We start from the raw sequence: 12,546 nt of genomic DNA, 5'->3' as shown, positions 1-12,546 counted from the left end.
TGGAGAGGAGCATGAATGCCCACTTCCAGAAACTGAACCAAAGTTAGTTGAAGAAGCACCCCCAGTAGATGACGTGTTAAGCCTCGGAGAAAGAGAGGTTTGGTTTACAGATGGTAATTCATACCATGAGAACTCTAGGCAATATACGGGATATACTGCTGTACAAATTGATGGGGAAACTACTTCTGGTTCTGAGGGTATGACTTCAGCTCAGGGAGCAGAGGTCAGAACTCTTAGTGATCTGCTTAAACAGAAAAATTAATGTTGCAGACTGACTTTATGTCTATATGGATTCAGACTTTGTGGTACAAGGACTGTTATACTGGATTGGGATTTGGAAAAAGAATCATTGGGAAACAGCTGAGGGGAAAAATTTGGTCCAAAAGGAGAATTGGAAATCTATCTATGATTGGTTGAAAAAACACCCAGGAAAATTAAGAGCAAGACATATTAAGGGTCATCAAAAGCAAGAAGGGAATGAAAAATATTGGAATGATGAAGCGGAGGCTTTAGCTAAATTAGCAGCAAAGGAACCTTTGGGAGTTATGGTAGTTACTAGAGCTCAAGCCATAAAACAGGAGGTTAAACCTGAGGAAAGACGGGGAAACGGGAATATACAAGGTGGCTATGTGGTGAATAAAAATATAGAAGAGGTAAAGTGGGCACCTGACAAACTTCAAAGAGAAGAGATTATTAACCTGTGTCACTCTATGGCCCACCAAGGTATAGAGAATACTCTCTTTAAGGTAAAACAAATTGGAATATGGCCTAAGGTGCGAAAGGGCGTAGAAAACTTTGTTAAAAACTGCAAAAGGTGTGCAGCAGATGGGAATAGACCACTGAAATTGGGACCCTTGTTGCACCAAAAAATTGTGGGGCCATGGAGTAGAATACAAGTTGATTATTGTGACAAAGTGGGACTGTTCTTAATGTTTCCTCTGAATACTGTGTGAGTGCCTCAGTTTCCCCTATGCATTTCTTAAGTCTCCAGTGTGCATAAATGGCCGACACTCTGTATTCTGGCAACAAATGGCTGGGGCCTTTCCCCCCTGCAAGGGAATAGCTAAAGGTGAACAAAGAGATCAGGTGACCTCCTGGCCCAGGAAAGAGACAAAGGCCAGAAAATAGGGGCTGGAGGGAGTTTCAGTTTGGAGCTGGCTGGGGACAGGGAGTGAGTGCAGACGGGGTTGTCTGGCTCGCTGGGCCCCAGAATGGACCCGGCTGAGGGATCCTGTTCTCTGTACCTACAAGCTCTGTTTTAGACCGTGTTCCTGTCATCTAATAAACCTCTGTTTTACTGGCTGGCTAAGAGTCACGTCTGACTGCGAAGTGGGGGTGCGTGCAGGACCCTCTGGCTTCCCCAGGACCCCGTCTGGGCGGACTCGCTGTGGGAAGCGCACGGAGGGGCATATGCTGAATGCTCCAAGGTCTGACCCAGGAAGGTGAAACCGTGTGAGCTTCTTGCCCTGAAGACAGTCTGCTCCAAGGGAGAGGAGGCTCCCCAAAGTCCTGACTGGCTTTGTGGGGAGCAGTTCCAGAGCATCGCCCGGGGACTCCGTGACAATTATATTGATAAATTGCCTAAGACCCAAAGGGGGAATCAGTATTTATTAGTGATAGTAGATTCCTTTTCTGGATGGATGGAGGCAATTCCCACTAGAAATCATACTGCAGAGACCACTGCCAAAAAGTTGTGGGAAGTAGTGTTTAGTAGATATGGAACTCCAAAAGTAATTGATAAAGATAATGGGCCACATTTTGTAGGAGGAGTAATGAAAAGTTTATTAAAAGCTTTAGGAATAAATAACCACAAAGCCCCTATCATCCTCAATCGTCAGGCACAGCAGAAAGGATGAATCAAACTATTAAACAAGCTCTACACAAAGTAGTTTAAGAAACTGGCAAAGATTGGGACAATAAATTGCCAGTGGTGTTGACGGCAATCCGAAGTAGTGATCGATTGGGTATTGGCTACCAGCCTTATCAAATTCTCTTTGGAAGGCCTATGAGATTGTGGAGCCCTTTATTGTACCCAGAAGAAGAAATATCGTTACCCAATGGGTAAGGGAGTTACCGATAGAACTTAAGAAAATGGAATTTAAACTGACTGACGCCACTGAAAAAGCAAGAGACTGTGGATTCTCGTGTGGCTCAGGACAGTAAATTATGGAAAATCGGAGACAGAGTAATGTATTTGAAATTAACATAGAAAAATCATGTCCTGGAGTCTAAATGGGTTGGACCCTTTTCCATCATGAATAAAATTTCACTTACTGTAGTGCAGATTAACAAGGGGGGAAAGGGAAAGTGGGTCCACACATCACAAATAATGTTCCTTTCTTTTAGTTTATTTACAGAGCGAAAGGAATGCCCAATTGCACTGGAGATTATCCTGTACAGACCTTGGATTTGGAGTGTGGATACGGTGCTACAATTTTTGTAATTGGTTTATTGCTTATGCTTGCTTTGCTTTGCATTTTGTGCTTAGTAGAAGAATTGTGTTGTGCACTATATTTTAGGAAGAAAAAAAATAATACCGGAGCTCAAGCGAAGATAGAAGAGGTTAGTGTAAGTATTTAGAATAATACGGCCGGAAGCATCGGACATTATTCCTATGGAATAATGGCCATGGCTTCAATATTGAGGATCCTCATAATTCAAAAAGGGTGGAAATATTGTTTTTTTTTATGTTTTTTGAATATTTGGGGAAATTTAGGGGTACATGGATATACATATGGGAGCACCTCTAGGATGGAGGTATGGATCGAAGGGAATAATAGATTCGACTACTCGTGGGACAGAATGGGAAAAACAGGACCAAAGAAAACTAGATGTAAAGAAAAACCTTTTGAGGTAAAATTTGAAATATGGTGGGAAGATGATAAAAATGTGACATGGGAATATCTAAAGCCAAAAGATTTGGAACAGCAATGAAGGTATTTGTACATACTAAGGGAGAAAGGTCACCTAATGTTTAGATTTAGTTATGATGAGAACAATCTGAATATGAGTACTCTGAACTGTACCTTTTGGGTTTTGGGATTTGATGTAGTCACCCTAGAGGTGACTAATGAACAAGAATTGGCTAATAATCATATGGAATTGAATGAGTCAATGGCTCTTAAATTATGGGAATATGGTGTAATGGCAAATCCTTCCATAATGATAAGACTGAGTTGCTTTAGGAAAATTAAGTGGGAATATATTTTGAGGAATATGGTCAGGTTTTTTATGTTTATTAATCAGATATCAGTAAACAAGATTGCACCAAGAATCATGGCAGATGAGCACCCATATAGGAGGGGAGAAGTAATCGAAGCCCCAACTATTGTGGATCAAACAATCTGGTTGGAAGGAGCACAAGTAAATATAACTGCACAATATCTGTAGCGTATGCCATATGCCTTGCCTCTATTACAAGCATGGCAACAACAATGGGGAGACGGGACTATACGAAATAAGAGGTATAGGAGAATATATCATAGGTAGTATTGGTGCTGGAGCTGGAGTTTTAAACTCATTTGATATTGAGACTTACAAGGGAAAATGTCAGCTTTGGGTAAGATTTTGTGGGCTATACAGACACACGTGACACAAAATTTTGGTGCATTATCGGAATAAGGAATAAGAAGTGTGGAACTCCAATTGAAACAAGTCCAAGCCTTGAAAATGTCTCTAAATGTAAATCTATTTGGCGTGTCTGAGATTGACAATCAAACTGTACTAGCAATATGATGCGTACAGGTGCAAACTTATGGGATACAATACATAGAGAGAATGGTTAATCTGTTAAGTCATGGGCAATGGTCTTTTGAATGGTTCCTCATATATGGAATCAACGAATGGCAGGATGGAAGAAATATATGGAGTTTAATTGGGATCAAGCCACTCTGAGGGGAGAGTGGAAAGGCAGAATGTTGTTACACAACAGAGGGAAGCAAAGAAAAGCAGCAATGGCCTGGGTGTTGCCAAAAATTATGAATGAAGAGTTAAGGCAAATAGAAATAAGTGCGATGCACTTGATTTAAGAAGCAGGGGATTATAAATTAGTAGAATTAACAAGAATTAACCCGCTCCAGGCCAATGCGGGCTGCGGGAAGCGGCGCGGGCCGAGGGATGTGCTGGCTGCCGCTTCCCACTGCCCCCATTGGCCTGGAGTGGCGAATCGTGGCCAGTGGGAACCGCGATCAGCCAAACCTGCGGACACGGCAGGTAAACAAACTGGCCCCACCCATCACGGGGCTTACTCTGGCGGACCGCGTGCCAAAGGTTGCCGATCCCTGAGCTAGTGTATGTAAGTCTACCTGAACTGGGAATTACACCTCTCAGCTGTTGTTCAGATGTACCCTAAGAAAGCTTAGAGGTGTTAGATAGCACAGCAACGAGACATACTGCATAGTCAATGATACTAGAATGCACTAGCTCTGCTACATTATCTAGTGCTGATGTGTAACAAATTCGCCGTCTCACAGTTCTGGCATACATAACAACAAATTTACAATGGAGCTGAAATTGCGATAGTTTTGCTGCACATTTTCTGCATTAGCATTGTTACATTGCACCCCATATTCTTCATAGTTGTATGATTATGACATAATTATGATGCACTTTGTACAAGATGGGTCAAGTAAGGTGTCATTGGAAAAGTTCTGATTTGCTGAATATGATTATCCTATTTGCATTCATGTATCATTTTTGTATCTGAAGTCATAAATATTGACTATGGATCTGTATTTCAAGTGGGCTTACTTTGGAAAACACCCACAGCCAGCCTTTCAGGTACAACAATGAAGAAGCCAGACAGTGCTAATAGTTGATCAACAAAGACAATGGGCTGTGGAATAACTTAGCCTTCCTGAGAGCCAGACAGCCTGTAAGTAATGGCTGCTATGACTCTGCAAGGGATGTAACCAGACCACATGATTCTGGACTCCTGTATTTTTCCACAAACTGGTCTGGGAACCAAGTTTGAAACAAAAGGTTCCCGCCATTTGAAAAAGCTATATAAGGCAGGGAGTGAAATCATTGGTTGTTCTTCACTCCCCCACAACCGAACACCTAAGCGAAGCTCCAAAAAAAAAAGGACTTGGAACGGGGGTGGGGATCCCAAGCTGCAAAGCAAGTGCAGCTTGTGCCTTGAGAATCTGCAAGCCTGCTTGTGTCATCAGCCAGGGTGAGAGATTGTTAATTCAAATCCTATCCTAGTATATTAAGCTTAGTTTACCTAGCAAATAAACAAAAACGCAATCTGCTTTGATCTTTTTGCTATCACTCAATCACTTAAAATCGATCTTTTGTAGTTAATAAACTTGTTTTATGCTTTATCTAAACCAGTAAGATTGGAGTGAAGTGCTTGGAAATCTTAACTCAAGGGGCAGGGGCTGTTGCGTTTCCTCTCCACATTGAGGGAGGGGCGAACTTTATGAGCTTACTTTGTACAAATCTCTGTGCCGTGTAAGACGGTACAATGTTGGATTTATACTCCGGGGGGGGTCGGAGTGGAGGGTGCGTGCCTGGGGAGCTGGGAAATTGGCTGGTGTCTGCTGGTTGCACTCAGATTTGTGTGAGTGGCGCCACCTGCTGTCGTGTTGGGTGATAACAGGGCCTGGGTGAGGCTGGCTGTGTCCCCAAAGCATTGTGAGCAGGGCCAGTCCAGCTGTGTGTCTTAGAGAGGCACAGTGGGCTCTCACAGCTCCCAGACTGCACCCTGTCACAAGCATCTCAAGCCTACTCACACCGTGATGGGAAGTACATATCTATTTTCTATCTCCAAATTTTAAAAAGTTGCAAATATTTCACTTAGACACGTCTGGTTCCCCCAGTGTGGCTGACCCCAGGGCCAGCTGCTCAGGCCCTAAGTCCTGGGGCTGCCCCCGGCAGCTGGTGCCACTGCCCTCCTCCAAGCAGCGGCCCCCCACCCCCTCCCCAGCAGTGGTCCCAGAGGCAGCCAGAGCAGCTGCTGCTCGGCAGCCCCCAGCACCTGGTGCCACTGGCCCCGTCTCGCCGAGCAGTAGCTCCTTATTGCCTGCGACCTGTCCATGACTTTTACTAAAAATACCCATGACTAAATAAATCATAGCCTTAGTAATGGCTACTGGCTACTATTCCTGCTAATGTCCTGCAGTAGCAGTGCTGGTGCACTTCCACACTGGCTACTGCAAGATGGGGCTGATGATTCTCAGCCCTTCCCCTGTGTGTTGGAGCAGACAGCTTATTAAGTCTGGATGTGTTTCCTTTTCCTGAATTTACTCACAATATACAAAAAGTCGTGTTGCTTCAAAACTGACAGCTGAAACTGGATTAGTTTCTGAGTACTTTCATGGTTCCTACTGGTTTCCATTACAGGCAACTACAAGGGGAAAACGTGGCCAAATATATCTAAATATGAGCTTTTAAGGGGAAAACACTGATACTATATTCAGACATGTGAGAATGTTTTCCTTTAAGAAGCTGTCAAATCAACACACAGAGATCTATTCTTCCTTCAGTATGCCACATAACCCCAAAACTGTGTGCGGTAGTTATATGTATAACTGGGAGAGAGAAAGCATATGTTTTATCTCCAGTTTTGTTTTCAGTTTATAGAATATGTTTCATACAAAACCAGTTCATTTCTTATCACATGTATACGTACTAGGCATTCTGTGAATTCTGTTAAATGTTCTCCATCCCTCTCACTTATAAAGATGTTCCTTCACAAGAGGCTTTTTATATTACTGAAATGAAAATGCTTATTCTCACGCTTCTGTTATACCCCCATCAGATATTTGTATTTTCCATGAGCTGTGCTCACAGCATTGCCTACTTGTGGCAGTTAGGAGCACTGCAGGCTTTTATATATTAGGGCTAGACTACACTACCCGCCCGGATCGGCGGGTAGAAATCAATCTTTTGGGGATCGATTTATCGCGTCTCATTTAGATGGATAAATCGATCCCCGAATCAACGCGCGTACTCCCACCTCGTCAGGAGGAGTAAGCGCCGTCGACGGGGGAGCCGCGGCGGTCGATTTGCCGCCATCCTCAGAGCGGGGTAAGTCGTATAGGATACGTCGAATTCAGCTACGCTATTCGCGTAGCTGAATTTGCGAATCTTAAATCGATCCCCCCCCCCAGTGTAGACCTAGCCTTAAATAGAGATAGATTTAATCAAGCTTTGAGATATACAGATAGATAATCTAATTATTCAACAGTGACTCGTGGAAAGCTCCTTCACAGTTCTGAGTTCCCCCAGAGGGCAAATTTGTGGCAGCTGCAAGCTTTGAGAAAATACCAAGAATAAATCTGTGGTTTCTTACAAATAGGAACCTTTCTACATAGCAGCCCAAGTCAATCCTCTGCAGTGAAACTGTAAAATTATTTTTTCAACCATTTAACAAGTGCTGATTTCATTTATTTTCATCCTAATGTCTGTAAAGCCAACTTTCCATATAATGACTTAAATAATCAACTCGGTGATATAGTTTTCAGGAACCATAATGATACTTACTGCATCTACAAGGTTTACCACAGATTTTGCAAAGTTGTTTGTGTACGCATGGGAAGAACGATGTTTTTTGAACTAAAAGAAAAAATTAAAAAGAAATTAGAACTTGAATAATTACTGGAGTTAGATTTGTTTCAGCAAATGTGGGAAATGAATCATCTTAACACATGCTAAGGGAGAAATCACAAAAAATGGTCTTTCCAGATCACAGCATGCCTCCTAAAGTCTATGCTTCTGTGGAATTAAATGAAAGCCTGTGCCAGGCTCAATAACATTTAACATGTACACATACAAAATATTTTAGTAAAAACTGTTCAGCCATAAAACAGCCTCTTAAAACTTTAAGAGTTTAAATAGTCAAATTTTTAAAAAGACATAATTGGGGCTAACGTGAGTTTTTCTAGAGCTCAAACTTATAAATGAGAGCTCAGAACTGACCCCTAATTGTCACGTTTAAACCATTTAACTACCATTCACCACTGACAGTGCCCCACAACCTGAACTCTGACACCAAGAAGATGCCACCCTCTAATTGTCATTTTACATACAACTCTTTACCAACCTATCCTTTCACAATATATCCTACTACCGCACCAAACATCCACAACTACTAGGGTCGGGTATGCGTAGAAGGGTGAAAAGGGGGCAGAGTTAAGCTTGCAGTGCTTTATCTGTGTTAAGATAATGGTGAGTGAGTGTTTGAGGGTAGAGAAATAGAGACTTGGTATTGTTAGATGGCTTAACTTTTCATTTTCTTTCTTTTTGTGGATATATGTTGCATGTGTAGCAGACTTAACTGTTTCTGAAGTTTTTTGTGTATTATAATAAATGTGCATGTGACTTTCTGAATATTGTCTATCAATCCCCTCTGCCAAAAAGTCAAACTTGACAAAGATGATTGAGACTCAACAAAATTGTAAAGTTACAATTGTATTTCACAATATGATCTGCAAAAAAGGAAAATTTGTGTCTTCAAAATGTCATGGACCATGAACTCAAAATCTGCACAAAACAAACTAGCTAAAACTTTTCCATGAAAAAGTTCTCACCAATTTCAGCCAATCCTGCTTACTAGCAACAGGTCTTGCTACTAAAGAGTCATGTTATGAGGTTCCCCAAAAGGTCTTATCTACCCTCATTCTAAAGCATAGTAGACTTGATGTGAGACAAGAGGGTTCATGTGCCAAACTCTAAGCAACTGAGTTAGTACTCACATGCTTAAAGTCAGACTCATGCTTAAATACCATCCCGAATCAGGGCGAGTAAAACGGAGACTCCCTGGACTCTAACAGACATGCCTGGAGCCCCTTACAGAAGGAAATTTAAAAATTACAACTATTTAATAGTTTTATCTAAACAGCCAGTTACTTTACCTGTCAAACTAAACATTATAGAAATAATCTCTCAAAGCTGCTACATCACATTAAATTGGTAAACTGTATACCAATTTTTCTTTTCATTCAGACTGATGCTATTTTTGTCTCATGCAAGTCATTCAGTTAAATACAGATGAAATGCATAGAGATGGTGGATTTCACCCTATCAGCCTTGACTCAAATAGCAGCTACAGCCCATCCACTCCACTTGCACAAGGTGATAAGCCATTTGATTTGTGTATTCACTGATCCCATGGCCCCCCTCCTGTGGCCTACTTGAACACCACCTTCCTCAGTGGCCTATGCACAGCCAGTGCTGGGATCCCCACTTCCCACACCACATAGGGTTGGCAGGGGACCCTACCTGTGCAATTGCTCTTTTAGCAAATCACCTCATGCAGCACCAACATGGGGCTTAAATGGTATACACCAACACCATTAAAGTAGATTTTGAGGTTTTTCCTTAGGGAACCCTTTGGTACTAGTATATATTTTATCCTTAACAAGTTGAAAGAATTTTCTGGAAGTGGAAAGTGAAAACAGTATTCTTGTGTTTCATTCTTCATTAAAATATTTGAATACAGAGAGCTATACTGACAGTATAAAATACCAGAGAAGTTCCAGAAATAGAAACTAAGATGAATATAACTGTCTAAAAATAAGGAATGGAAATAATGCATTTACTTGGGTCTTCATTGTTATAATGAGTGAAAGTTTTAAGAAAATACGAAAAGCGAGTTAAAACATTAAACAATTATCAATACTTGATACATTTCAATGTCAGAAACACTGTGTAAGAGGATTTTTTCAAAGTAAAATCTTACTGCAGGAGAAATCTGCCCTCTACTGGTAAGCAAAACTCATAAGTATATGCTTATAAGTTCTGGGTAGTACAACCCTTACTCACATTGGTGAACACTTACAAGTAGCCTAATTTGACATTTTCATATCAAAAATGGCATTACCTGTTTCTGAGTCACCGATGACTCAGAAGCAAATGATTTATGGATCGATGTTCTAACAAATAAAGCACAAGATGGGGTACTAGCTGGTGTCTGTTACAGTTCACCAAATCACACTAGAGAACGGTATGACTGGCTCCCTTAAGAATCTATCTTATAATGTGTAAGGAATAAAATGTGTTAATATGGGGGATTCAATCTGAGTGACATGTTCTGGACTTCTCATGCTGCCAGTAGTAAAACATCCTTGGAATTTTTAAATATTATAGATGACAATTTCCTAATTCAAAAAGTGTCACTTCTAACAAAATGGAATTATATATAAGACCTTATCTTGACAGATAAAGAGGAATTAATCACAGATCTAAAAAATTAGTAGCCGTGTAGGTCCAAGCTCAAGGCTTGATTACATCTGTTATGTGCAAACAGAATATACGCCAAACCAGTCATATGGATACTTAGTGCTTTTAAAAGGCCAATTTCTCTAAGTTGAAAACAATTATAAGCTGAATCAGCCGGAAGAAATAATTTAAAAAGAAAAATCTGAACAATAATTAGGAAATGTTTAAGAATATTTTACTAGATGCTCAAAAAAACCAACAATTCCACAATTGAGAAAGAAGGCTATACTGGTATTTAAAACAAACAAACAAAAATCTTGCTTAGCAATGAAGTGAAAGCAGCAGTCAAAAATAAAAAAAACATAGAAATGGAAAAAATAATTAATATGAATTAGAAGCTAGAGCTGTAGAAAATTGGTAAGAGAAGCAAAAGGACACAAGGAGAAATCTATGGCCAGCAGAGTTACGGACAATAAGCTGTAGTTTTTTTATGTATTTCTAGAACAAAAGGAACCCTAACGATGGTACTGGTCAACTACTAGATAGACGCAGCAAAATTGTCCATAATAATGCAGAAAAGGCAGAAGTGTTCAATACATACTTCTGTTCATTTAGCTTTTTTCAAAATACAGATGTATTTTTATCCTATGATGACGAATACCTTCCATTTCAAGAGTGATTCAGGAGGATGCTAAAAAACAGCTACTAACCTTAAACATTCTTAAAATTAGCAAGTCCAGATAACTTGCATCCAAGAGTTTTAAAAGAGCTGACAGAGGAGCTCTCTGGACCATTAATGTTGATTTTTAATAAGTCTTGGAACACTGTGGAAGTTCCAGGGGACTAGAAGAAAGCTAATGTTGTGCCAATATTTTAAAAGGGTAAATGGCACAACCCAGGTCATTACAAGCCTGTCAGACTGACTTTGATCCTGGACAAAATAATGGAATAGCTAATATGGAGCTTGATAAAGACTTAAAAGAGGGTAATATAAATAATGCCAATCAAAATGGATTTAAAGAAAATAGATCTTGTCAAAACTAACTTCTTTTTTTTTAAAATAAGATTTCAACTTTGACTAATAAAGGTAATAGTGTTGATGAAATATACAGTAACTCCTCACTTAAAAGTTGTCCCGGGTAACTTTGTTTTGTTGCTGATCAATTAGGGAACATGCTTGGTTAAAGTTGTGCAATGCTCCCTTCTAACGTCGTTTGGCAGCTGCCTGCTTTGTCCACTGCTTGCAGGAAGAGCAGCCCGTTGCAGCTAGCTGGTGGAGGCTTGGAACCAGGGTGGACCGGCAGCCTCCCTATCAGCTCCCCACTCCCCTAAGTTCCCTGTGCAGCAGCCACTGCCCAGCTGTCCCTCCCCCCACTGCCATGTGCTGCTCCTGCCCTCTGCCTTGGAGCTGCTCCCAGGAGCCTCCTGCTTGCTGTGCAGGGGAGGAGGGAAGAGGGAGGCTAATGTCAGGGTGCCTCCCTCCCCCCTACTCCTGCTCCCTGCTTACCCCTTCTCCATATAGAGCAGGGTGGGGACAAGACAGGGCTCAGGATGGAGAGAGCTTGCTGGTCGCAGCTGCTGTCTCAACTTCCTGATCTTTTTAAAGGCAATGTACATAGAGTGGTGTCAGCATACTCAAAGGGGCAATGTGCATCTCTCTCTCTCCCCCACACACAGGGTGTGTCTCTCTGTCTCTGTCTGGCATGCTGTCTCCCCTCCCTCCATTCATGCTGCCTTGTAGAGTGTGAGGCTACATTCACAACAATGTTTTAACCCTTGAGGGCTCAGCCGATTGCTAGTTCATCATTTAGCAGTAAGGCATTCCCTGGGAAATATCCCACCCTCTGACTCCACCACCTCAACCAAGCTTCACAATCATCATTGCTGTGTACAGTATTAAACTGTTTGTTTAAAACTTATACTCTGTGTGTGTGTGTGTGTGTGTGTGTGTGTGTGTGTGTGTGTGTATCTATCTATCTATATATATATATATAAAATATAGTTTTTTGTCTGGTGAAATAGATTTCCCTGGAACCTAACCCCCCCATATTTACATTAATTCTTATGGGGAAATTGGATTCGCTTAACATCGTTTCGCTTAAAGTCGCATTTTTCAGGAACATAACTACAATGTTAAGTGAAGAGTTACTCTATTTACACTTCTGCAGGACATCTGACTTGGTACTACATGACATTTTGATTAAGAAACTAAAAAGATACTAAATTAACATGGCACACATTAAATATATTAAAAACTGGCCGATAGGTCTCAAAACATAATTGTAAACAGGGAATCATCATCAAGCGCATATGTTTCTAACGGGATCAGTTCTCGGCCCTACGCTATTTAAAATTTTTATCAGCGACCTGGAAGAAAACAAA

General features: G+C 41.0%; 1 protein-coding gene across 1 annotated transcript in view; it reads right to left on the bottom strand.

Moving 5' to 3' along the window:
• The window catches only part of ADAM23 (ADAM metallopeptidase domain 23), a 171,887-nt gene that overhangs the window by 77,959 nt on the left and 81,382 nt on the right, over positions 1-12,546 (bottom strand). Inside the window, exon 10 of the mRNA XM_065413052.1 lies at positions 7,489-7,560. Coding sequence (XP_065269124.1) covers positions 7,489-7,560 — 72 coding nt within the window. The remainder of the gene's footprint in view (positions 1-7,488; positions 7,561-12,546) is intronic.

Source organism: Emys orbicularis, chromosome 11 (assembly GCF_028017835.1).
Source record: "Emys orbicularis isolate rEmyOrb1 chromosome 11, rEmyOrb1.hap1, whole genome shotgun sequence".
In the NCBI taxonomy this organism is placed as follows: Eukaryota; Metazoa; Chordata; order Testudines; family Emydidae; genus Emys; species Emys orbicularis.
The sequence above is the reverse complement of the archived record's forward strand: the minus strand, read 5'-3'. Positions and strand labels throughout refer to the sequence as shown.